The following is a 25,563-nucleotide window of genomic DNA, read 5'->3' as shown; positions in this document are numbered from 1 at the left end:
GGACAGCTTGAGGCTAATGTCTGTAAAGTGCTACAGACCCACAACTATCTTTAGAACAGAGCCCATAAAGTGATGGAGGGCCCATGCCGCCCTCTATTCATTCCTATGGGACTGCCGAGTAAGCCGATTGGTTATTTTCGGCAATCCCATAGCAATGAATGGAGGATGGCGGTGCACCGTTCTAAAGATAAGTGCAGAAGGGATCTGCCCCCATTCATTTTTGAACTCTTGGTCCCAGCAAGCCAATATTTTTTCCCATAACACAGTGTGTGTTTAAACACCATCTACATCCATCAACCATGTGTTTACCCATAGCTGTATATACTGTATGTCAGTGTCACTCTCCTAGGAGACCTCATAGTGTCATATACCAATTTTCAGGCCAATTGGAGCAGATTTTATTCATGTAGAACCACAAATCAATTTTTTTTTTTAAATCTGACGAATCGGACACGAAAGGAGTGTAACTTTTTTCCCAGGCTTATCCAGACACTTCCTTATCTTTACCGGTCTCTCTTGTGAGATCCCATAATACACTACACAGTAGATTTTTTTTTATTAGCTTTGGATATGTACGAAGAATAATTTATATAAATACTAGTAATCAGTAAAGCGAAGCATTTGTAAAATTACACTTTCTTGCGTCAGTCGTTTTGCACTGTTTTTCTTGGTACAGAAAGCTATTTTACAGGTGGACATCACATGGCTGCTGTAAACTTGGAGAACATAGTGGCAGTAAGGACCAGCAATAATAAACTGTTGTGGATGCTGTCACTTTCATCCGAGCATGTGAAACTGGTTCTCAGCTGAATGGTCTGCATGCTCTTTGATGTTATGTTTTCTGTGCGATATTGACACATGTCTTTAGTGGCGCAGCCTCGTATAGCGGCCACATGGTTGTAATTCCCTGTAGAGAAAACAGAAGAAAATGACATCTTACATATATTTTCTGGCCCTTCTATAACCCAATGAGCACAAATAAGAAGGGTACATGTTGTTCCCCCTTATGTAAAAGACTTATGGTATTATCATGTTATGGTTATGTTATCCATTGTAATGCTTTGTATACTCCCAGCATAGTGCTGTATGGTAGTAACAGAGTTGACTAACTCTGATACAGCACTTTGCAGGAGGCTGCTAGGTGGTGGCTGGCTCCACCCCTCGCTCTAGAGTTTCCAAGAGATTCTGAGGGGAGAGTTCAGAGGGGAAGGAATCTGTGCCATGTGCTCCTTCTTCTCAGGCCCATGAAAGTTACAATTAGATCTCTGTAAGATCTACAGCAAAAAAGAGAGAGTAAGGAGAACTTGGAATCTGCATGGCCGAGATAAAAGAATGAATCAGTAAGGTAACTGCCGTTGAGGGCAATAAAGACTTTACTGCCATGGAGGGATTACAGTTAAGACACCCTACACATGACCCGCCCAGTAATTTCATTCAGCCTGTACGCTGCTGTGCGCAATGCAGGTATAATTGCAAAAGTACTGAGAGAGACTTTGGCAAGCTAGAGAGGAAAGAGTGCCCATCCTTGCCTAAATCCATACACTGCTATCTGGAAGAGAATTTCACAGTGTTCAGTTAGAATTGTGACCGTTATAATTGGATGTACTACAACTTCCATTTTGCATTACAGTAAAGAGAGACATTTTTCTTCTAACTCTGGCCTGGTTTGCAGCCTCCTACATCATACCTTGCACTGTGCACTTGTAGTGCCCTGGAGCAGGGATACTTTGAATTCTGGACATTTGTGGACATTTGCCCCTGTTCCCCCTATGCAAAGGGTTAACTTGCACTGACTTATACTATTTAATACTGTGTTATTGCATATGTTTGCTGTGATATATATCTTGTACATTTGCACTGTGTTTGCACAGCACTGTGGAAAGGGTTAATGAACACTGAGAGACTTTTGCCACTTTCTAGCTAATAATAAGAAGCTGGCATAATGCAATTTTCACATTAGCATTTTTTTGCGGATCCTTCATGGATCTGCAAAAACGCTTCCGTTACAATAATACAACCGCATGCGTCCATCATGAACGGATCTGGTTGTATTATGTCTATACCCATGACGGATCGGTCTTGAACACCATTGAAAGTCAATGGAGGATGGATCCGTTTTCCATTGTGTCAGAGAAAACGGATCCATCCCCATTGACTTACACTGTGTGTCAGGACGGATCCGTCTTGCTCATTTCAGCGTTTTTCTGTCCGCGATGGGGATGCAACCAAATGGAACGGAATGCATTTTGGTTCATTCCATTTCATTCAGTTCAGTTCAGTTTTGTCCCCATTGACAATGAATGAGGACAAAACTGAAGCGTTTTCTTCCGCTATTGAGATCCTATGACAGATCTCAAAAGCGGAATTGAAAACGCTAATGTGAAAGTAGCCTAATGTTTAAAGAAGAGAATGTTTTGAAGGGAAAAATTCTGACTTGTTTACCACCAAAACCAGACAAACTGACCTTGTGGATATCTGGTTTCGCTCTGTTTTTATGTCTAAAACTTGTTTTTGTCTGGAAAAACTGCTGTGTCATTTTCATTGAGTATCACTGAAGTCTAATTTAAGTCTATGAAATACGGGAGTTGTAACATTGTAACTGTTTGAGCTGTGTTTCTTTACTCCACCCCTCCTAATATAAGGTGCTAGTTTAGCCAGAATCTGTATATAAGGAGAGCAGTCAGAGCCCCTAGTGTTCTGCAGTTTGGGATCAGTGCTTAGAAGAGGAGACTCTGCCAGACTATTGAATGACCAGAAGAAGAGGCTGAGACGGGAATATTCTCCCACAGACCCATGATCACCAGCCTTTGACCAGGGTACCAGCCTTCTGAGAGAGAGAGAGATAGAGTTACGTTCGGGTGTGGGAGGGAAAGGGGTGAGGGAATAAGGCCTGGAAACTAGGGAAAGGAAATGGACACCTCCTAGTAAAACCCTAATCAAAGTCCTGGCTAACTACCAGTATGAACAGACCCCAGAGGTAGGTGAGTTCATACACAGGAATAACTAATGTCCTAACTTCCCTAAAGGACCCTGGTACTAATGTCAGGACTGAGACAACCTGTTCCTCCAAAAGGAAGGATGAACAGGAGTCTCCCACAGGCCTTAATACAAATGACAGGGAAATGCAACACATAAAATAACCCAAACAAAATACAAAAGGGAAAGAAAACACTTAACTTCAAGTGGCTATGGCAGCACCAGGAACTCAGCCGAGCTCCACACACCAGCTATCCACAACTCAAACTGAAGCTATAAACCGCATAGCATGGTGGGAGAAACAACAATAAATAGAGAAGGTTAAATGACCATAATAGCCACACCTGGGGAAAGAAGGAGTGGCAAGCACCAGAAGCCACACAGACATAATTTGATCCAAACAGAAAACATGTCAGATCAAACCACGTGTTGCCAGTCTCACCGATCTCCTGCCACCTGTCGTGAATGTCCGTGAGAGAGAGACAGCTAGCTCAGGTCTTTCGTCAGCATTAAACCCTTCTTCTGCCAAGGAGGAGACTGGAGAAGCCAGCCCTATGCCTTCCCTGTACTGTTTTGCACTTGAGTTCCTCCAGTAAAGGAGCACATGTAATACCCCAGAGTTGTGTTACTACACGCCTCTACCCCCCTACTATCTCCTAAGAGCCTTTATACTCTCATCAGATATAATTTACATTATGTCTTTAACAAATGTGCATAAATCCATGTGAATTGTAATTGTTCATGTAATTTGCCTGGTAACCAGTAGTATATTAGCATATCTAATGGATTATTCCAGCTTAGCTCCCCCTTTGTGGAGAGGTGGGCAGTTCCCACATCCTGCAGCATGGGTAGAGAAGGAAGTTAGAATCAGTGTAGCCTCCCCCCTGCTAGGGGAAGGCTGTGTGATAGCATCCAGGAGAACCCCTTCTTAGGGAAGACAGCAAAGACCTAGTGTCGGCTGAGACTTGGCCATATACCCAGTCTGAGCACTTTCAGCTCAGCTGGATGAAGAAAAGCAGACACTACAGACCATGTCGCACGTCCCTGTGATGTCCACGATCCAATTGGATATCTTCTCAATCAACTTTCTATGTTCTTCTATGTGCCTACCATGGTGATCACGGGTGGCGGGGAATCAGGGTTCCAGGCCGGAGAGGGAGTCTGAGAAAGGGATACCACATCCAAAGGAGGTCAATGGATGAAATTAAATGTAATTGAGCGGAAATGTGGGACAAAGTATTGAAGCATAAGTTCCAAGTTAAGGAGGGGGCGCGCGGCAATTACCCACTCCTGACTCGGGGAGGTAGTGACAATAAATAACAATACAGGACTCTTAAGATGCCCTGTTATTGGAATGATTAAAAAAAAATTATAGGGAATGTCACTGCGGTATTTTGGTTTTGGAAATGTTAGCCAGGAGAGGCCCTGCTGCCGCTTTGTTGACTCTAGATAACTTCTGCCTGATTGCACGTCCCTGTGACGTCCACGATCCATTTGGATATCTTCTCTATCAACTTTCGATGTTCTTTTCTGAGCCTACCATTTTGATCACGGTTATCGGCGAATCAGGGTTCCACGTCGGAGAGGGAGCGTGAGAAAGAGAAACCACATCCAAGGGAGGTCAATGACTGCAATGGGATAAAGCGGAAATGTGGGACAAGTTATTAAAGCAGAAGGATCGAATGAAAGGGTCAATTAAAGACGATTTTTAAAAATTTCAGTCCCTGTCACCTATGCAGAGCAGGGATTTTTTTCATGGCAAAAATGGTAAAATGTCAACCCAAGAATGTAACAGAAAAATTTGTGACATTTATTAACCTGTCTACCAGCTATAGCAGAGGTATATCACACCCAAAAATTACTGAATTTAACCCTAAAATGTAACAGACAAATTAGTGAATTTTTTTTACCTGTCTACTAGGTATAGCAGTGGTATATCGTACCCAAAAATTGGTGAATTTCACCCAAAAATGTAACAGACCAATTAGTGAAATTACATAAAATAAAATAAAATACGTTTAAAAAAAAAAAAAGTTGATTTATGAGCTGGAGGTCCATATGGAGTAGGAGTTTGAGGAGACGGTAGACGTAGCGGAGTAGGTGGAAGCAGCTGTGGTGGAGGAGGATGAGGTAGCCAACATTGGTTTTTGGTTTAAATTTATTTATTTATTTTTAACAGGGTACACTCCAAAAGAGTGTGAAATATCCAAAATACAAGAATGAGCAATTGTGCTGAAGTATAACAATGGCTGGTTAGTGCCGGTATACATGTCTATTCTGCACAAGGTACGGACAAGTCCTAAGGGATCCAAGCCTGGTTCATTTTAATAAATGTGAGCTTGTCCACATTGGCTGTGGACAGGCGGCTGCGCTTGTCTGTGATGACGCCCCCTGCCGTGCTTAACACACGTTCAAATAATACACTGGCTGAAGGGAAGGCCAGCACCTCCAAGGCGTAAAGGGCAAGCTTAGGCCATGTGCCCAATTTGGAGACCCAGAAGTTGAAGGGGGCAGACCCGTCATTCAGTACATGTAGGCGTGTGCACACATACTGCTCCACCATGTTGCTGAAATGCTGCCTCCTGCTAAGACGTTCCATATCAGCTGGTTGTGCTGGTTTTTGTGGCGTGCTGACAAAGCTTTTCCACATTTCGGCCATGCTAACCCTGCCTTCTGAGTTGCTGGCGGTGCCCCAGCTGCGTTGGCGACCTCTTCCTCTGCCTTCACCTTGTGCTTCCACTGTGCCCCCGCTGTCAGGTGGGAATGCCACCAGCAGCGCGTCTACCAGCGTGCGCTTGTACTAGCGCATCTTACGATCACTCTCCAGTGACGGAATTAAGGATGGTACGTTGTCCTTGTAATGGGGATCCAGCAGCGTGGCCACCCAGCAATCAGCACAAGTTAGAATGTGGCCAACTCGGCGGTCGTTGCGGAGACACTGCAGCATGTAATCGCTCATGTATGCCAGGCTGCCCAGAGGCAACGAAAAGCTGTCCTCTGTGGGAGGTGTGTGTGTCTGTGTCCTCTGTATTCCCCCAGCCACGCACCAGTGATGGCCATGAGCTGGTCTGGGTGCCACCCTGCTGTGAACATGGTTCCTCCTCCTCCATCTCCTCCTCCTGAACAATTGTGTACCTGGCGTTTGTGGGTGCAGGAGCCCACCCTCGGAGCCACTTGTGAATGACTGGCCGGAAACCCTATGAAATGATCCCTCTTCCTCCTCCTCCTGTGCCACATCCTCTTCCATCATCGCCAGCAGCATTTTTTCAAGGAGGCATAGAAGTGGGATAGTAACGCTGAGAACGGCGTTATCGGCACTGGCCATGTTGGTGGAGTACTCGAAACAGTGCAACAAGGAACACAGGTCTCGCATGGAGGCCCAGTCATTGGTGGTGAAGTGGTGCTGTTCCGCAGAGCGACTCACCTGTGCTTGCTGCAGCTGAAACTCCACTATGGCCTGCTGCTGCTCGCACAGTCTGGCCAGCATGTGCAAGGTGGAGCTCCACTCTGTGGGCACTTCGCATATGAGGCAGTGAGTGGGAAGGCCGAAGTTACGCTGCAGCGCTGACAGGCGAGCAGCAGCAGGGTGAGAACGCCGAAAGCGCGCACAGACAGCCCGCACTTTATGCAGCAGCTCTGACATATTGGGGTAATTTTTAAGGAATCTCTGCACCACCAAATTCAGCACATGCACCAGGCAAAGGATGTGCGTCAAACCGGCTTGTCCCAGAGCTGCTACGAGATTTCGCCTATTATCACACATCACCAGGCCGAGCTTGAGGCTAACTGGCGCAAACCACTCATCGGTCTGTTGTTCAAGGCCCGTCCACAGCTCCTGCGCGGTGTGGGGTTTGTCCCCCAAACACATAAGTTTTAAAATTGCCTGCTGTCGTTTACCCCTGGCTGTGCTGAAGTTGGTGGTGAAGGTGTTATGCTGACCGGATGAGGAGCTGGTAGAGGATGCGGAAGCGGAGTAGGAAGAGGAAGCAACAGGAAGCAAACTTAAGCGCCCTGCAATCCTCGGTGGTGGAAGGACATGCGCCAAACTGCTATCCGCCTCAGGCCCAGTCACCAATGCATTTACCCAGTGTGCTGTTATGGAGATATAACGTCCCTGACCGTGCTTACTGGTCCACGTATCCATAGTGAGGTGCACCTTGCCACAGATGGCGTTGCGCAGTGCACACCTGATTTTGTCCCCTACTTGGTTGTGCAAGGAAAGGGATGGCTCGCCTGGAAAAGTAGTGACGGCTGGGCATGACGTACTGTGGGACAGCCACCGCCATAAGGCTTTTAAAAATCTCCGTCTCCACCAGACGGAATGACAGCATTTCAAAGGTAATTTTGAAATGCTGGCATTCAGGGCCAGGGATTGCGGGTGTGTAGGTGGGTACTTCCTCATCCGCTCCAGTGTTTGGGAGATGGAGAGCTGAACGCGTCCGTGGGACATTGTGGAGATGCTTGGTGACCCAGATGGTGGTGTTGCTGGCAGATCCTCTGTTTTCGGGGTAGCAGGTGGCACTGTCACTCCAGAGGTGGATGAAGAGGCCGAGACTGCAGCAGAAGAGGAAGCAGGAGGAGCCAGAGACCTTTCTTGGTTCTTGAGGTGTCTACTCCACTGCAGCTCGTGCTTTGCACTTAGATGCCTGGTCATGCAGGTTGTGCTCAGGTTGAGAACGTTTATGCCTCGCTTCAGGCTCTGATTGCACAGCGTGCAAACCACTCGTGTCTTGTCGTCAGCACTTTGTCTGAAGAACTGCTACGCCAGGGAACTCCTTGGAGCTGGCTTTGGTGTGCTCGGTCCTTTGCTGCGGGGGGAAGTAGCAGGCGTACTGTCTAGGGGACGGCAGCTCCACTTTTGCACCCTGCTCCCTCTTCTGCTGTGCTGGTGGCTCTGTGCGACCACCGCCTCTTCCAACGAACTACACAGGTCACTTTCATGACCGTGTTTTTATGTGGGGTCGAGGACCTAATCGTCCTCCACATCATCTTCCACCCAGTCTTCACCCCTGGCCTCCTTGTCGGTCTGCACAATTTCGAAAGCCCCAGCACTTAGCACCTGTGTTTTGTCATCATCCGAGATGTGCTGCGATGGTCTTTCCATGTACTTATCTTGAAACATAAGTGGTTGGGCATCGGTGCACTTAATCTCTTCCACTTCTGGGGCAGGGCCAGGTGGATGACCCTGGGAAACCTTGCTAACAGAGTCATCAGAAAGCAGAAGAGACTGCTGCATGACTTGGGGCTCAGACTGATTGGCTGATTTGCAAGGGGGTGAGGTGAAAGACTGATGGACATCGGCTGCAGGTGCCAACTCTGATCTTTCAGCAGGAGACTGGGTGGAAGACAATGTGAAGGAACTGGAGGCACTGTCAGCAACCCAATCTACTATCGCTTGTACTTGTTCTGGCCTCACCATTCGTAGAGCCGCATTCAGCCCGACCAAATATCGCTGCAGGTTCTGACGCCTACTCGCACCTGAGAAAGGGGTTAGACTCTCACTTAGGTTACCGGTCTTACGCTGTATTATTCAAACTCCCATTCGCGCAGCGGACGATGTCTTTGTGCAAATTCGGCAGGCTATTCACATTTATCGGGTGGTCACAAACTTGGGGGTCCTGTCCTAGCTAGACGCGTTTCGGGGTATCAGGTCACCCCTTCCTCAGTAGATATTTCAGTGGGACGCCGCTGGTAATTGCATATAGCGGGACGCTGCTACTTTTGTTTGCACAAATTGTTTCCACTGTGTCACACAGGACCATTTTATGGTATCCGTACCAGTGTATTGCATAGGCCTTATCACAGGATATTGTTACTTTTGCTGCTACTATTCATCTTTGGGACTATTTGGCATTGGATCTTATTTACTTTATTCATTTCATCGATAACAAACCCACCAGACTCTGATATTGACTTTTATATATTGTATTAAATTATTTTTTCACTATTATATTAGGGTGCCATTTTATATGATAGGTTGCGCTCATTGTTGCTATTTATTTATTTAGATTTTATGTGATAATAAATCCCTTATGGTACAGATATCCTGAGAGTGCCCAGTTACACTTTGTTTCACAGTATCTAAAGGGTGTATCTCACAATGACAGTGTCACAACCAGACAGCTGAGAAGCTCTGACAGAAGCCTTTCAGAACCTCCTCCTTGAGTTTTCTTTGTTTTGGTTTTCAGTTCCTCATCTCGTTAGACTCTCTCAGCTGTCATGCAGTTGGACTGATTGCATCCCTTTAAATTCCTCCCCATAATGCAGTAGTGTGCGGCTTATACAACTTCCTGGAGTGTGTGTGCATGCTGTTCCTATTTCCCAGTCTTCTGCAAGATAAGTGCTGTTCATTTATTTACGATTTTCTGTTTGCTGGATCTCAGGTGACCCTGACTCCCTCCGTGTCTAGTGTAGGAAGCCGGTGGTCGTGTCCCCTCACTATTGTAGGGTCTTCAGATGTTAGATAGTCGAGGTACGTGGATATGCGACCATCCACCTTTGGGGTGTTCGCATAGGCTGAGCAGTCAGGGAGAGTGTGCCAGGTCTCATGCAGGGGTCTCCCTTTTGTTCCTTAGTTGTAGATCCAGTGAGTCATAGATTATTTTGCATTGTCTTGTTTCCTGTACACCATCCATGACAGACAGATGCAGCAAATTCTGCAAAATTTAGTTTTTTGCCATAAATGGGTGTTTTTTTAATACCAGAATATGACAGCAGTATATAACGCTTGAATTTAACACGTACAGGTGCAGACAAGGCCGCAAATTAAGTATTTTGCCCAAAGTGGATGTTTTTTAAATACCAGAATAGCACAGCAGTATGTAAAGGGTGTATCTCACAATGACAGATGCAGACAAGGCAGCAAATTAAGTATTTTCCCCTAAATGGGTGTTTTTTAAAGCCCAGAAAATTATAGCTGTATTTCTAGCTTAAATTGCACACTGACTAATGAGGCCCCAGATGGAGGGTATTGGCAAAAATGGGTGTTTTTTCAAAGCCATAAAATTATTGAAGTACCCTATTTCAAGCTTGCTTTTACAATAACAGATCCAACAAAGGCTGCAATATTAAGTACTTTGCCCAAAATGGGTGTTTTTTTAATAACAGACAGCAGTATATAACGCTTGAATTTCACACTGACAGAATCAGACAAGGCCGCAAATTAAGTATTTTGCCCCAAATGGGTGTTTTTTGAATAACAGAATATGACGGCAGTATATAACACTTGAATTTCACACGTACAGATGCAGCAAGGGCTGTAAAATTTGGTATTTTGCCGCAAAATTGTGTTTTTTAAAACCCAGAAAATTAAAGCTGTATTTCTAGCGTAAATTGCACACTGACTAATGCAGCAGAGGCCCAAAATGATGGTTATTGCCAAAAATTTGTGTTTTTTGAAACCCAGAAAATTATTGAAGTATTTAAAGCTTGTTTTACCAATAACAGATGCATCAAAGGCTGCAATATTAAGTACTTTGCCCAAAAAGGGTGTTTTTTTTACTAACAGAATATGACAGCAGTATATAACGCTTAAATTTCACACGTTCAGATGCAGCAAGGGGCATAAAATTGTGAATTTTGCCCAAAAAGGGTGTTTTTTAAAACCCAGAAAATTATAGCTGTATTTCTAGCTTAAATTGCACACTGACTAATGCGGCAAAGGCCCCAGATGTAGGATATTGCCAAAAATGGGTTTGATTTTTGTACTAAGATTATTATTGCAGTATTTCAAGCTTTGATTTCAATGTCACAAAAGCACAGATGCAGTGCTGGTGCACTGAGCTTGCATTTCTAACTAATCAAATGTAAGGGGTTTACAATGCACTTACTTTATCTTCAGTGGTTCCTTTCTCAGAGGGTCACATTACCTGTGATATATTAGAGAATGGAGTACTGCACACTGTTTTCCTCTTCCCGCTGCCAGCAAAGACCCGGAGGTCATCCAACAATAGTATAAATATGCGGCACACAGAATATTCTTTGCAATTCAAAGGTAATTTTATTCTGTGATTTTCACAATAAGAGGTTCATGATCCAGTTTATAGGAAATTAAATGCTGTGTAACCACTATCCATATATGAGCCGGACGTTTCGGTCCATAGGGACCTTCTTCAGTCGCATGGAGTTTCTGTGGTCAGAGATAAAGGGATATCTGGATGGCAACCCAGATATCTCTTTATCTCTGACCACAGAAACTCCAAGCCACTGAAGAAGGTCCCTATGGACCGAAACGTCCGGCTCATATATGAATAGTGGTTACACAGCATTTAATTTCCTATAAACTGGATTATGAACCTCTTATTGTGAAAATCACTAAATAACATTACGTGTGAAGTCAGCTTCACTCCCTCCTCTGATGATGTCTCGTACACAGGTGCACAAAACATCACTGTGCTGGCCACACCCCCTGCACTGCCATCTGCTGCTCTCTGCCCTGTGTCTCCCTCCCACTGGATTAATTGGGAAAGAGTAACCCCTTCAGCAGCACAGACTCAGGGCTGGAGGCTTTGCAGAACAGCTGCCGGCAGTGAAGAGAAAAATGCTGGGCACAGGAGCTGACAGACTGGAGGAGTTCTGCAGAGCATTGCACAAGAACAGGTAGGAGGAGAATCCTGTGTGTATCAGCAGTGTCATTGTACAGCTGGGACTTGTTGTCCTACACAAACCACATGCTGATAAGTATCCCAGCAGTGAGACATGTCACTCAGGGCAGACTTTTATTCACTCCTTTTGCAGAGCAGGGGGAGGGGCAGTCTTTTTGACACCCACAAATATTTATGAGGAAAACCTCGGAGATTGTTGTTACTGCAGGTAAATAAAGGGTCAGAAGAGAACTAGGGAAATTAGAAAATAGATTATTAGCTTATGTATATATTGCTGACCATCAGGTTTACAGGGCTCTATATTTTTTTTGTCTACATAACTCGGACAACCCCTTTAAGACTGACCTGCAACCATCAAGTTTACTGTGCCAATCTGTATGTTACAACTGTCAAGTTTTCTATGTCTTGTAAAGAAATAAAGTCAGGTGTTCTTCACTGTGTTCATGTGCACCTCAAGCACACAAGTCTATAAGCAAATCTATAGGTAAATACAGGGAGTGCAGAATTATTAGGCAAATGAGTATTTTGACCACATCATCCTCTTTATGCATGTTGTCTTACTCCAAGCTGTATAGGCTCGAAAGCCTACTACCAATTAAGCATATTAGGTGATGTGCATCTCTGTAATGAGAAGGGGTGTGGTCTAATGACATCAACACCCTATATCAGGTGTGCATAATTATTAGGCAACTTCCTTTCCTTTGGCAAAATGGGTCAAAAGAAGGACTTGACAGGCTCAGAAAAGTCAAAAATAGTGAGATATCTTGCAGAGGGATGCAGCACTCTTAAAATTGCAAAGCTTCTGAAGCGTGATCATCGAACAATCAAGCGTTTCATTCAAAATAGTCAACAGGGTCGCAAGAAGCGTGTGGAAAAACCAAGGCGCAAAATAACTGCCCATGAACTGAGAAAAGTCAAGCGTGCAGCTGCCAAGATGCCACTTGCCACCAGTTTGGCCATATTTCAGAGCTGCAACATCACTGGAGTGCCCAAAAGCACAAGGTGTGCAATACTCAGAGACATGGCCAAGGTAAGAAAGGCTGAAAGACGACCACCACTGAACAAGACACACAAGCTGAAACGTCAAGACTGGGCCAAGAAATATCTCAAGACTGATTTTTCTAAGGTTTTATGGACTGATGAAATGAGAGTGAGTTTTGATGGGCCAGATGGATGGGCCCGTGGCTGGATTGGTAAAGGGCAGAGAGCTCCAGTCCGACTCAGACGCCAGCAAGGTGGAGGTGGAGTACTGGTTTGGGCTGGTATCATCAAAGATGAGCTTGTGGGGCCTTTTCGGGTTGAGGATGGAGTCAAGCTCAACTCCCAGTCCTACTGCCAGTATCTGGAAGACACCTTCTTCAAGAAGTGGTACAGGAAGAAGTCTGCATCCTTCAAGAAAAACATGATTTTCATGCAGGACAATGCTCCATCACACGCGTCCAAGTACTCCACAGCGTGGCTGGCAAGAAAGGGTATAAAAGAAGAAAATCTAATGACATGGCCTCCTTGTTCACCTGATCTGAACCCCATTGAGAACCTGTGGTCCATCATCAAATGTGAGATTTACAAGAAGGGAAAACAGTACACCTCTCTGAACAGTGTCTGGGAGGCTGTGGTTGCTGCTGCACGCAATGTTGATAGTGAACAGATCAAAACACTGACAGAATCCATGGATGGCAGGCTTTTGAGTGTCCTTGCAAAGAAAGGTGGCTATATTGGTCACTGATTTGTTTTTGTTTTTGAATGTCAGAAATGTATATTTGTGAATGTTGAGATGTTATATTGGTTTCACTGGTAAAAATAAATAATTGAAATGGGTATATATTTGTTTTTTGTTAAGTTGCCTAATAATTATGCACAGTAATAGTCACCTGCACACACAGATATCCCCCTAAAATAGCTAAAACTAAAAACAAACTAAAAACTACTTCCAAAAATATTCAGCTTTGATATTAATGAGTTTTTTGGGTTCATTGAGAACATGGTTGTTGTTCAATAATAAAATGAATCCTCAAAAAATACAACTTGCCTAATAATTCTGCACTCCCTGTATTTGGCTTGATCATCCATGGCCATTTTCCACAATTTCTACCCACAACATGGTTATAAGGTCACAACGCCTTTAGGTCTTAAGTAGCTATTATTATAGTTACCTGAGGAAGCCGATATCTGCCGCGAAATACATTTCATCTCCTCCCCGTTGCAATTCACAAAGGTGTTACAGTCACAAGCTTTAGAGTTTTCAGCAAAGCAGGATTTACATCTAATTCCATTGCTTTTAAGTTTTTCATTGGTGCCAGGTTTTTCTGGTGGAACTTAAAAGTAAGAAAATAAAAAATAAAATTAGATAAAGATGAAGCGCTGCAGTTTTCCTGTCGCCCACTAGATGTCAGCAAAACAGTTCCTACTTCAAAGAAGCTTCTTGTTTTACAGCCTACAATAACACGGATTGTAATCTCCTCATTAAACTGATGATTTTACTGTATTACTAGTCCTGTTGTTTTTGTTACACGTGCTTGTTAAGCAAGTCCTACACAACTTTTTAATTGTTTTCCCTAAAGCAGAAAATCTTGCATGAATTATTGCATGCTGCCTGTGACTTTTCCCTCCAAATGTGAACATCTACGATGCTCAGTGTTTGCAGTAATGATGATGCTGTGTCCAGGCCTTGGTCATAAACCTAGAAATTCTATAGATTTAGCATCAGATCAGCCATTTAATCTATTTATCGATACCAATTAATCTGCAACCTACTGGTGGGTTCAGGAGGAGTGCAAGCGTCCGTGTTGCAGCAGGCTACATTGATCTTCAGAATCCCTTTGTCGAACCGCACAGTCATCGGCTTGTCGTGTGAACAGTTACCGCACAGTCTCATGAACACAGACCTATCTCGTGCACCTGTGAAAACATCAACGTAACCATCAATGAAAAAGTGTCTTCTAAAAGGGAAGAAACCACAAACGTTGGTTTCCACTGTATAGTCCAAAAAAAAGGTGAGGGCGGTGGACCTGTTTATTACCCCAGTCGCAACGTTGCAGCCCAGCTCAATGGGGCCTTTGTCAAGCAAACATATGATGTCTCACAGGGGTTTATATACCAACATAGTGATCAAAATACATAATTACATGATTCATCTCCAATAATACATAATAATTCTACAGTGTAAAGATTCATATGACAGCAATAAAAAATTCATAAATAAATTCATCCTTTAGTGTTATAAAATAACATATGATCTAAAGTGCCTGTGCATAATTGTGTAGTTATTGTGCAATATACAATCAACAGCGTCAGCTGTGATCCATGTAATACCTATAAACACACCTGCTGCAGCGTTGGTGGCTCATAGTGTGAGCAATAGTGATGAGCGGCAGGGGTCATATTCGAATTCGCGATATTTCACAAATATTTTGTAGAATATTCGTCGAATATTCGTGAATTCAAATATTCGTTATAATGAAAAAAAAAATTTGCTCGGAAAATCGGCCAATCATCCAAAAATGTCCCCCTTTTTTGGGAGAAGCAGTACAGTGTGGATGTGGAAGAGGTAAGCTGTGCAGGGGTAACAGCAGCAGCAATAGTACTGGCAGCAGTAGGATCATTTGTCATTAGGCACTATATAAAGTCCTAAACAGAGACACTATTGGGGTCATTTATCAAACTGGTGTAAAGTACAACTGGCTTAGTTGCCCATAGCAACCAATCAGGTTTCACCTCTCATTGAAAAGCTCCTTTGGAAAATGAAACGTGGAATCTGATTGGTTGCTATGGGCAACTAAACCAGTTCTACTTTACACCAGTTTGATAAATGACCCCACATATGTATTATCAGCTTGTCCATTGATGTGACAAGAGGGGACACAGTAAGTTTTGGGTCTAACAGGGACAATTTTAGGGACCTGAAAGATATATTGTATATAGTTAGTTTTAATTAATTGATAGAAAAATGAAGTTTAGCACAATGGTCAGGACATAGTCATTTAGTGTACTATTTGTGTTACAAGACTTGAGCTATGCACATACAAACAGACTGTGCTGCACTGCAAATCAGCATTTAAAGCTACAGTGCTCATTGTTCACTGTACATAAGTCAGGTAGCACACCAATTAATAAACTTAAATCTGTTGGCTGATTATATTTTAAGTGTCATACTTGCACTGGACTCTGGTCAACTGCATTTTTTTAATAAAATTGTTGGAAAGTTTCATCATTCAATAATTAGCATACCAAACTTGTGACTTCTCATTGTTTAAATAGGCGTTAAAATAAAATGTGTAGTAAATAGAGATGGCGTGCGGTTCACCCGGCGGTCATTTTGCAGCGAACTTTGCTCGTTCGCGATTCGCCGAACATGCAAACATATGGCGATGTCCGCCGGCACCAAATTCTTTTGCATTGCGCCGAACTTTGACCCATGATACATCCATCAGGTGGGACAGGACAGCCAATTGAGATGTTTCAGCACATGGACACATCGCCTACCCTATAAATAAACCCGATCTGGCAGCCATTTTACATTTAGTCTTTTGCCAGTGTAGGGAGAGGTTGCTATGTGGAGGGAACACCAAACGCTAGCTAATAGGGCCGCAAAAGTCCTTTTAAGGACTGGTATAGGTGTGCTATCAATATGTGTAATATACTGAGGGGTGTGATATACTTATAATATACTTTCTAACATAGAAAGTATATTATAGTGCATTTGTATTGTGCATCAGTTGTGTGCGGTTCTGCTGAGATACCGCAGCTATACAGAGGGACAAACGCTATTGGAATAACTAATTGCAACTGGTGTGATATACCAGTTGCCCCCCAAAATATCTGATTGAGGCAGGGGTGTGATATACCTATAATATACTTTCTATATAGTGCATTTGTATTATGCAGCAGTTGTGTGAGGTTCTGCAGCGATACCGCAGCTATACAGAGGGACAAACACTATTGGAACAACTAATTGCAACTGGTGTAATATAACAGTTGCCCCCAAAAAAACTGATTAAGGGGTTTGATATACCTGCTTCCAGCAAATAATCATTAAGGGGTTCTATATACCTGCTTCCACAAATACTGCTCTTCTATAGGGACTTTGTCACAGGGTCATTTTGAAAATGACAGGCAGAAGGAGATGCAGGCCAATCCGCAGCGGTGATAGGGGTCGGGCAGGTGCACCAGGTCGGAGCCTAAGTGGGCAGTTGGAGAAGGTGCGTGAGATTACGTCAAAGGACGCACCAGAGTTGGTTGAGTGGCTCACTCAGCCTTCCGCTTCTGCACCCTTCTCAACCTCTGTATCAGCATCCTCCTCACTCTCTGCTGTGTGCACCCCCAAAGACACCACCACCACCATAGCCCCTCCACTCGAGTCAGAGGAATTATTTTCCCATCCATTCCCAGACCTTACCGATGCGCAGCCATTCTTGGCATCGGATGAGGAAGAGGAGGTAGCAACGGCCGCCACCCAGCGGTCTGATGACACCCAGATCAGCCAAAGGAGAGTGGTCCCCGCTGTTGCTGCCTACTCCGAGATCTCTAATGTCAGTGGTGGTGAAGGTGACGATGATGACGTGTCGATGGACGTCACGTGGGTGCCCACAAGAGAGGAAGAGGAGGGGAGTTCAGAGGGAGAGACGGAGCGGCAGATAGGGAGGAGAAGCAGGCAGAACTCGCAGTGTACAGGAGGCAAAAGCAGACTGCAAATTTATTTGGAGCGAGCCATTCACCATGCACGGTCACATCTGGCGCTCCCAGGACGCCGGCAAATGGCTCTGCAGTGTGGGCTTTTTTAACGTGTCAGCTGCTGACAATAGTGTTGCCATCTGCAGCCTGTGCTGTCAACTAATAAGTCGTAGTAAGCCCAACACTCACCTAGGGACGACCGCGTTAGAAAGGCACCTGGCTTCCCATCAGCGAGCCCAGTGGGAGCAACACCGTCAAAACCCACAAAGCCACACTCCCGGCGCTCCACGTCCTGCCTTTTCTTCTTCTCCTCTCTCCTCCCATTTGTCCTCCACTCCACCTTCCATCGTCGCGTTCATCTGGCAAAAGGCAGGCTTCCATGTCCCAAACGTAAAAAGTTGATGACGCCGGATAACCCTCTTGCCCAACTGCTGACCGCCGGCTTGTCGGAACTGCTAGCCCGCCAACTACTGCCATATAAACTGGTGGATTTGGAGGCCTTTAGAAAATTTGTGGCCATTGGCACACCGCAATGGAAGGTCCCCAGAAGGAAATATTTCTCCCAGAAGGGCATCCCAGAGCTATATGGCCATGTTCAGCGGCAAGTGAATGTATCTCTGGCACACAGTGTCGGTGCCAAGATACATCTGTCCACAGGTACGCGGGCTAGCAAACACGGGCAGGAAAAGTGCATAACTTTTACTGCCCACTGGGTGAACCTTCTGACGGCCGTCAAGCATGCAACCCGTGGCACCCGTGTGGATTTGGTTTTACCGCCACAGATTGCATGCAGGCCTGTCTCTTCTTCTCCTTCTCCTACTCCATCCTCCGTCTCCTCAACGGGCTTACTTCTCCTTTTCCACTGCTACCGTCTCTTCCGCTGCACCCCCCAGCTCCCTAGAACCTATTCGACGTGCCAGGTGAGACGTTGCCATGCTGTGCTGCGGCTGTTATGCCTGGAAGCCAAGAGCCACACTGGTCCTGCACTCCTTCCAGCTCTGCGGTCACAGGCCGATCAGTGGCTTACCCAGCTCAATTTGACAGTTGTTAAAGTGGTGTGCGACAACGGTGCCAATCTGCTGAGCTCGCTGATACAGGCCAAAATGACACATGTAACGTGCATGGCACATGTCCTGTACTTAGTCGTGCAGCGATTCGTTGCCAAATACCCCGGGGTCCAGGACGTCTTGCGTCAGGACAGGAAAATCACTGGCCATTTTAGAAGATCTTACACGGCCATGGCTCGCCTTGCTGACGTTCGGCGGCGACACCACTTGGCCGTCTGATTTGTGACTGCCCGGCGTGCTGGAACTCCACCTTGTATATGCTTGATAGGCTGCTCCAGCAGCAACGTGCCGTTAACGACTACCTGTACAAACTCTGCGGCAGGGCAGGTTCTGGGGAGATTATTTTTTTTTACTGCGCCAGTGGCTGCTCATGCGCAACGCATGAAGACTTCCGCGGCCATTTGATGAGATCACCAAACTGGTCAGTAGCAGCCAGGGCGCCATCAGTGACATCGTACTTTACGCTTTCTTTCTGCAGCGTGCATTGCGTCGTTTCAATTATCAAACCGTCAAGGAGCAGGAGCTGGAAGATGAGGAAGTCGCAATGCTGGATAAATTCCCAGGGGGGCTACTCAATCTGAGACAAGTCAGCAGGAGTCTGAAGAGGAGTCAGAGGAGGATGGTGGCTGGGGGGAGGAGGAGGAGCAAGAAGAGCAGGGTTTAAACTTTTCTGGGATCCCTGGTGTTGTCCGTGGCTGGGGGGAGGAGACCGAGGACAACATTCTCCTGGGCAATGAGCATGAGCCAGGGTGCTCCACAGCTTCCAATTTAGTGCAAATGGGGGCCTTCATGTTTGAAGAGGGACCCCCGTATAAAAAGCATAAAGAGCAAGGAGTACTGAGTGGCAACGTACTTAGACCCCTGGTACAATCACAAAATGGCAGACATGTTACGAGCATCACAGAGGGCTGTCAGAATGCAGCATTTCCAGGCCTTGCTGCAAGAGTTGTTGCGGGCGCTGGCAGAGGAATTTAGACCCACAGAGAAACAGTTGCGGGTACCAATCCTACCGCGCATGCCAGAAGAGGGCGGTTTGAAGATGTGTTGGTCACTTCGGATATGAGATCATTGCAGCCAACCCACTGACAGCGTCCTCCGGATCCAGCCTCAGGGAACGCCTAGACCGACAGGTGTCCGACTACATCGGGTTAACGGCCGATGTGCACTATCTGAGAAGCGAGGAACTCCTTGACTACTGGGTGTGCAGGCTTGACCTGTGGCCAGACCTGGCACAATTTGCCATGGAACTATTTTTTTTTCCTTCGTCGAGTGTCCTGTCTGAAAGGACGTTCAGCGCAGCAGCAGACATCGCTACCGATAAGCGCACTCGTCTAGCTCACGACAGTGTGGACTACCTCACATTTCTAAAAATAAATGAGGCATGGCTCTCGGAGGAATTCAACACCTGTGACGACCACGTTTAATTGAATTTCACCTATTACCAATGGGGTTTTTTCAAGAGGGGGGATTTCGTTAGCCATATTTTTAATCCATTTTTATATTTTTGTTCTTTTAAACATATGTATTTGACATGTATTTGTACTGGCCTGCAGTAAAATTGATATCCAATGACCATCTAATATACCTCCAGCCACATAACGACTTGATCTTTTCTGTACGGAGAATGCATGATTTTTGGGGCCTGTAATCTAACTGGCCAACAGTAAAATTGCTATACGGTGACCGCCTAATGTACCTCCAGCCTTGTAATCCACCTGCCATCTAATGTACCTCCAGCCACATAATCACTTGTTCTTTTATGTCAGGTGAATGCCTAATTTTTGGGGCCTGTACTCCCGTGACCTAAAATAAACATTTTCTAGGCTCCAGGAGGGCATATTTTTGAGAGTTTCCCTTTAAGACGCATAAAAATGGCCCCTGATTAAAATGAATTTTTTTGTGGGAATTTTTGACATTGACCCCCCTGTGGTATGTCACTGTCCATGTTGTGGGACGATTTGTGCACTTCTAGTAAGTATTTGGTGGCTGCAAATATGACCTGAAGGTTTTTCATTGCCATTAAAGTGAACTTGCAGTTTGCGTTCATGCGATTGCGTTCGCGAATCGTCCCGGCCGATGTTTGTCCATCACTAGTAGTAAACCATCTGGAAAGGAACTGTGCCATTGCATCTGCAAGTGAGAATGTGCATGGCTGCAGTGATGAAGCCACAGCTTCTTTGCTTCCTTCAAGCACCATATTATTATTGAGGAGGAAGATGATAGCAGAGTGGACTAGTTGGCTTATACATCATTTCAGCAACAGTAAGACAATGGTGAAATCACTTCTGAGTCGGACACTGTACCAGGGATCACAGCATTCTTCCTGCTCTTCTTCCTTGCAGCCCCAGAGAAGAACTTAATTTACATTATCTCTGTCTTCACTTCCCCCTCCTCGTTGAGCATCTACTTTTTATGCCCACTCTAGTGTTGGCAGGCGCCCACACACCATCAACTGTGGTAGACCAACGTTACTGCATTCACATCTGCTATAAGCTTTCTCTTCTGAGGTAGTGCTCGCATGAATCGCAAACACAGAAATGCATTGAGAGATAGTAGCCAGCATCAGTACTCGGCACCTGGTTCACCTGACCAATCCAGCCTGGGTGTATGCATCGCAGGCTGGGGACGACAACCTAGGCACTCGAGAGACTGGGGCTGTGTGCTACGAATCCTGCTTGTGGAATCAAGACCTGGCATAATGTGAGCACCAACCTCATGAATCCAGCCCTCCTCTTTATAAGTAGCGTACAAGTTCAGTGGGTGATGACATAGAAAAATATAGTGGTCAGCAAAATGATCACTCGTGTCATTGGTCCAGTGCATAGGACAAGTCTGCTTTACTGGCAAATAAATGATCAGCCTGCACACATGACCATTGATCGCTACCCAGAGTATATTCTGGGTCTGGAGTGAACAAATGAGCCTCGTTTACTTAACACCCAGCTCTATACCCAATACTGGCAGTCCTCGAATTACCCACTACTAAGGGTACATGTACTTGATCATGTGGCTGACTAGTCCGATCTGGGTACCCCCTGTCTGAACATCATTTCTTGGGACCATCAGCACACATTAGTGCAGTTCCCTTTTAAGCAGGGTTGCCCGATTTTCCTTTGTGATTTGAGGTGACTTTGATTGTTATTTTTGCACAATCACTTTGTGTTACTTTTAGTTACTTTAATAACAGTTACGTTTTAGCTCTACTCATTCCAGTGACCCATCTACTTTTTTCCTAAGAAGACACAAACCTCCATGTGCTATGAAAGATATTCAATATAGTCTTCCTGTTGAGGAGTTGTGTGCCTGCGCTCAAGACCGTTGCTGTGTACAATATCTATAGGCTAAAAATAAGTTGTGAACATTCACACACAAATATAGGAAGTATGGTTCTTCATCAGCACACTAGGAAGCATTATCTGCTTACATAGAAGGATCAAATTAGCCAGCAATTGGAACAAGACTATCCTTCTTCTGCCAATTATCATTGTAGCAGCTAGGATGCATCCACAAGCAGTATAGTTTTGTCCTCAACATTATCAGCTCCTGCTTCTCTCACTCAGACTCCTCCTTGCCCTACATCACCAGCCATCCATAATGGAATGTATGGTCAGGGGACAACTCTTCTTCCCAGCAATCTGCTTGGTGCCAACTGAACTCCCTCCTGTCAAGATTCTGGCAGGGCAGTCGCTGCTGTACCACTTAGTCAATTTCACTGCCTTTAGGGAGCTGATGGCACAAGCTCAGCCTCACTGGAAGATACATTGCATCACTTATTTCTCACAAAAAGTCATCTTTGTCTTGTACTGTTAAGTGGTGGAGAACATCGGTCACTCCTTGCAATTATTGCTGTGCAGCAAGTTGCACGCCACCATGGACACCTGAATCAGCTATTACTGACAGGGACAGTACATAACTTGACTTTCACCTCTCACTGGGTCAATGTTTTGAGTAGCAGCAGCATTGTAACACCGCAGCAACAAGGCCAAGTCTCCATGACATCTCCACGTTTGTGTCGGTCTGGTTCACACACCAAGCGCTTAGCCACCTCCAGCTCAATTTCCTACTCAGTCGCAGTCCTACTTAATGGACAATGGCAGAGTTGTCATACCCTGAAGTGGTATGACGATTTCTGCACTCCGCTACTCTCTCTCTAATGGTCTAACATTAATGACATATGTGTATTTATTTCCAGGTCCTTTGTCATCGTGCATTAAGAATAAGAAATATACAGAGGCTCTACTGTCAGCACTTCACGGATAGGTGCTCTCTCCAGATGGCAGCACCTATTGCCAAAATAGTAGATAAACAAGTGGATATATGAGGTGGAGGGCGCTCAAATGTCTAGGTACACATATGGATGAATCATAAATTGTGTATAATAAATTATTTATTTGAGATAAAATTGTAAACCACAGGTGTATAAACACGTGGTTCCAAATAGGTGGCGTCAGGGTAAATTGTACCACAATACGCAATATAAAATAGAATCCAATATTGGATAAGGTCCTTATTCAGACAGTAGTTTGATTCTCATATGGTTCAATAGCTAAAGATTTTCCACCAACAGAGACTGCAAAAGTGACAAAATAGAGCCGGCTGCAATAGGTGACGTCTCCAGTCAGCTGACCGCAGTGACGGAGAGACTCCCCGAGTCACGTGAGACGCCATCCTCTGCACCACGTGGGACGCAAACAGAGATGCCAGAAGTAAGAGACGCCGAACAAGCTGCAAGATACGTGTGCACCGACGCTCCCCAGGATCGGACCATCGTCAGCATACATCACCGATAGCCACTACTTGGGTACATCTTAAATGGGGTAAGACAGTTCCAGCCTCAATATACAACAGACTGTATCTATCTATTTGGACATAACAAGGGACCGCAATACCACCTGACACAATGTGTTTTTATTGTTTATTTTATTGGATATCCGGATACCCACGTCATTGCCAGTTGGGTATATAGGACCACACAAAGCTGACTATGATGTGTATTTTGTATTTTAGTAATTTACTAGACAGACTGATCACCTGTACTAGTATCTATTATCTTATACCAGAATATTGGATTCTATTTTACATTGCGTATTGTGGTGCAATTTACCCTGACGCCACCTGTTTGGAACCACGCATTTATACACCTGTGGTTTACAATTTTATCTCCAATAAATAATTTATTATACACAATTTATGATTCATCCATATGTGTACCTAGACATTTGTGTGCCCTCCACCTCACATATCCACTTGTTCATTAATAATAATTGTTATGCAACTATTTTGTACGTGAATATGCCTGGTTCACCAGCAGGTGGCGGTGTGTATATGGCAGAGCAATCTTTAGATAGAATGAAACTTACCATTCCATTCTCCCCCTTTTGGACAGAAGTGGGCCAGTACTGCTTTCTACAAGAAGGAAGGAAATTGCAGTTCTTGTTTATTCAGTTTTACTCATAGTGGAGCTGAGAAGACATAAAAGATGTAGCAGTCTCTCCGAAGGGAAGTAACTCCCTGACTCCTTATAGATTTACAGACAGAGTATCACGAGGGGGTCAGCAGCCAAAAGCACCCCACTCCAGAGATACCAGAACAGTCCTGAAGTTCAGCTTCCAGAATAGAGCAGAGTTTAGCACAGCAGAAAGAGAGAAAGCAGAGTACTGAAGTTTGCCTGCCAGTTTATGCCAAAGCCTGCTGGAACCAAGAGAAAGCCTAAATATTGTCAAGATGCAAGTTGATGCAAGTAAAGCTGTTGATCTTTATAAGAGTCTGGACTCGACTTATTCTCCACCATTACTCTCCCCTTTATTGTTTCGGAGCCTAACCCTGGGGATCGGCTGTATCCAGGTATGAGCACCGTGACACACTCAAAGACTATTAAGGGCCGCACTACACCACTCTGCATTTCTATAGACCTAGGACATGATAGGCCATGGGGGTGGCACATCACTCCCCTCCCTCCTATCATATATTTAAAATGAGGAATTGCCATGCCGTGTTAGAGTTGATCGGCCTAGGAGAGAGTTACCACACAAAGGCTCAGTTGCAAATGTGTATCAAGCAGCAAAGTTCCCCGATAAATATGTCTCCTCGCCAACTACAACTGGGCAACATGGTCTGCGATATTACCCGGAACATTGTGTAAGTGCTGCATTTGGGGGAGATAACACATGATCCCTGCATGGGGTACATGGTAAAAAAAGCCCTTTTGGACTTGCAGCGACAAAAAGTTCTGCTTTTGCACTGCTTGATCTGCGACGTTCCAATAGAATGGAATATGCTGGACCATCTTTATGAGCAGAATAAAGCGGTGAATATTTACACCGTCCACCAGACCACCTCAGCTGGGAGCATGTGTTTAGACGTCAGGCAATGGCAGCTCATCAGGGTTGTGTGTCACCTGCTTAGGCCCTGCCGTGCAGTGACTGGAGGGCACATCCCTTCTTCCCTTAGGGCACATCTTGTATCGGGGCTCCTGTCTGGTGGTAGTTGGGGTACCCTTGATGGAGTAGGTTTGAACGGGTGCAAGGCAGGAGTGCAGATGCAGGGGCCAGCGAATGATGGAGACAATAACAAGGCCTGTTCATTGCAATAAATATTGCTTCTCTTTACTGACTTTAATCATGGGTGCAGCAGAAAAAGTCACAGTTCCAATACTTTCTCAATAGCAGTGTAGAAGCAACAGTCATGGTACTTGCATTAAACTCTTTATAGTCTCTCAGCAGAACCACAGGCATGCAATGATGTTATTATTAATTTCTTCTGAAGTTCCCGGACTGAGGGTTAGCAGATATGGATGGCCAAGCCAAAGTATGGGGGATGCATCAGCAGTATTCCCCTCCACAGGAGCAAAGCCTTTCCGCCATAAACGTGTACAATTCCTTGCTGTTTGAGTTCAATGCACGGCCTTTGAGTTCTGGACCTTCCAAGATGTCTGGTCTCCTTCCCTTTCGGTGTACTCTGATAGTAAAGATTTTAAAGCTTTTCTGGCAGCTGTAGGATCACAGATATGGGTTCTCTGAGCTTGGGCCTAGCTTCTGCAGGAACTGTCCACATAGACCTCTTGCCTTTGGCTTTCCACAGACTAGACTCTCACTCTTACTGACCATGGGGGCAGACCTAGTCCATCACCTGGTAATCTAAACAGTCTGCCTAACATTAACTGTTAGGTTGCTGATACAGTGCTGTTGAGATCACATGAAACATGACAAATCACAACATTTAACTCAAGTATATTGCATTAACTGTTC

The 25,563-nt window shown here is 45.0% G+C and overlaps 1 protein-coding gene across 1 annotated transcript in view; it reads right to left on the bottom strand.

Moving 5' to 3' along the window:
* Positions 1-539: 539 nt before the first annotated feature.
* Positions 540-25,563, bottom strand: part of LOC120986799 (phospholipase A2 inhibitor and Ly6/PLAUR domain-containing protein-like) — a 50,359-nt gene continuing 25,335 nt past the window's right edge. The window contains exons 3-5 of the mRNA XM_040415502.1: positions 14,334-14,477; positions 13,733-13,894; positions 540-907 (exon numbers count right to left, since the gene is read on the bottom strand). Coding sequence (XP_040271436.1) covers positions 699-907; positions 13,733-13,894; positions 14,334-14,477 — 515 coding nt within the window. The 3' untranslated portion in view covers positions 540-698. The remainder of the gene's footprint in view (positions 908-13,732; positions 13,895-14,333; positions 14,478-25,563) is intronic.

This window comes from Bufo bufo, chromosome 1 (genome assembly GCF_905171765.1).
Source record: "Bufo bufo chromosome 1, aBufBuf1.1, whole genome shotgun sequence".
Taxonomy (NCBI): Eukaryota; Metazoa; Chordata; class Amphibia; order Anura; family Bufonidae; genus Bufo; species Bufo bufo.
The sequence above is the reverse complement of the archived record's forward strand: the minus strand, read 5'-3'. Positions and strand labels throughout refer to the sequence as shown.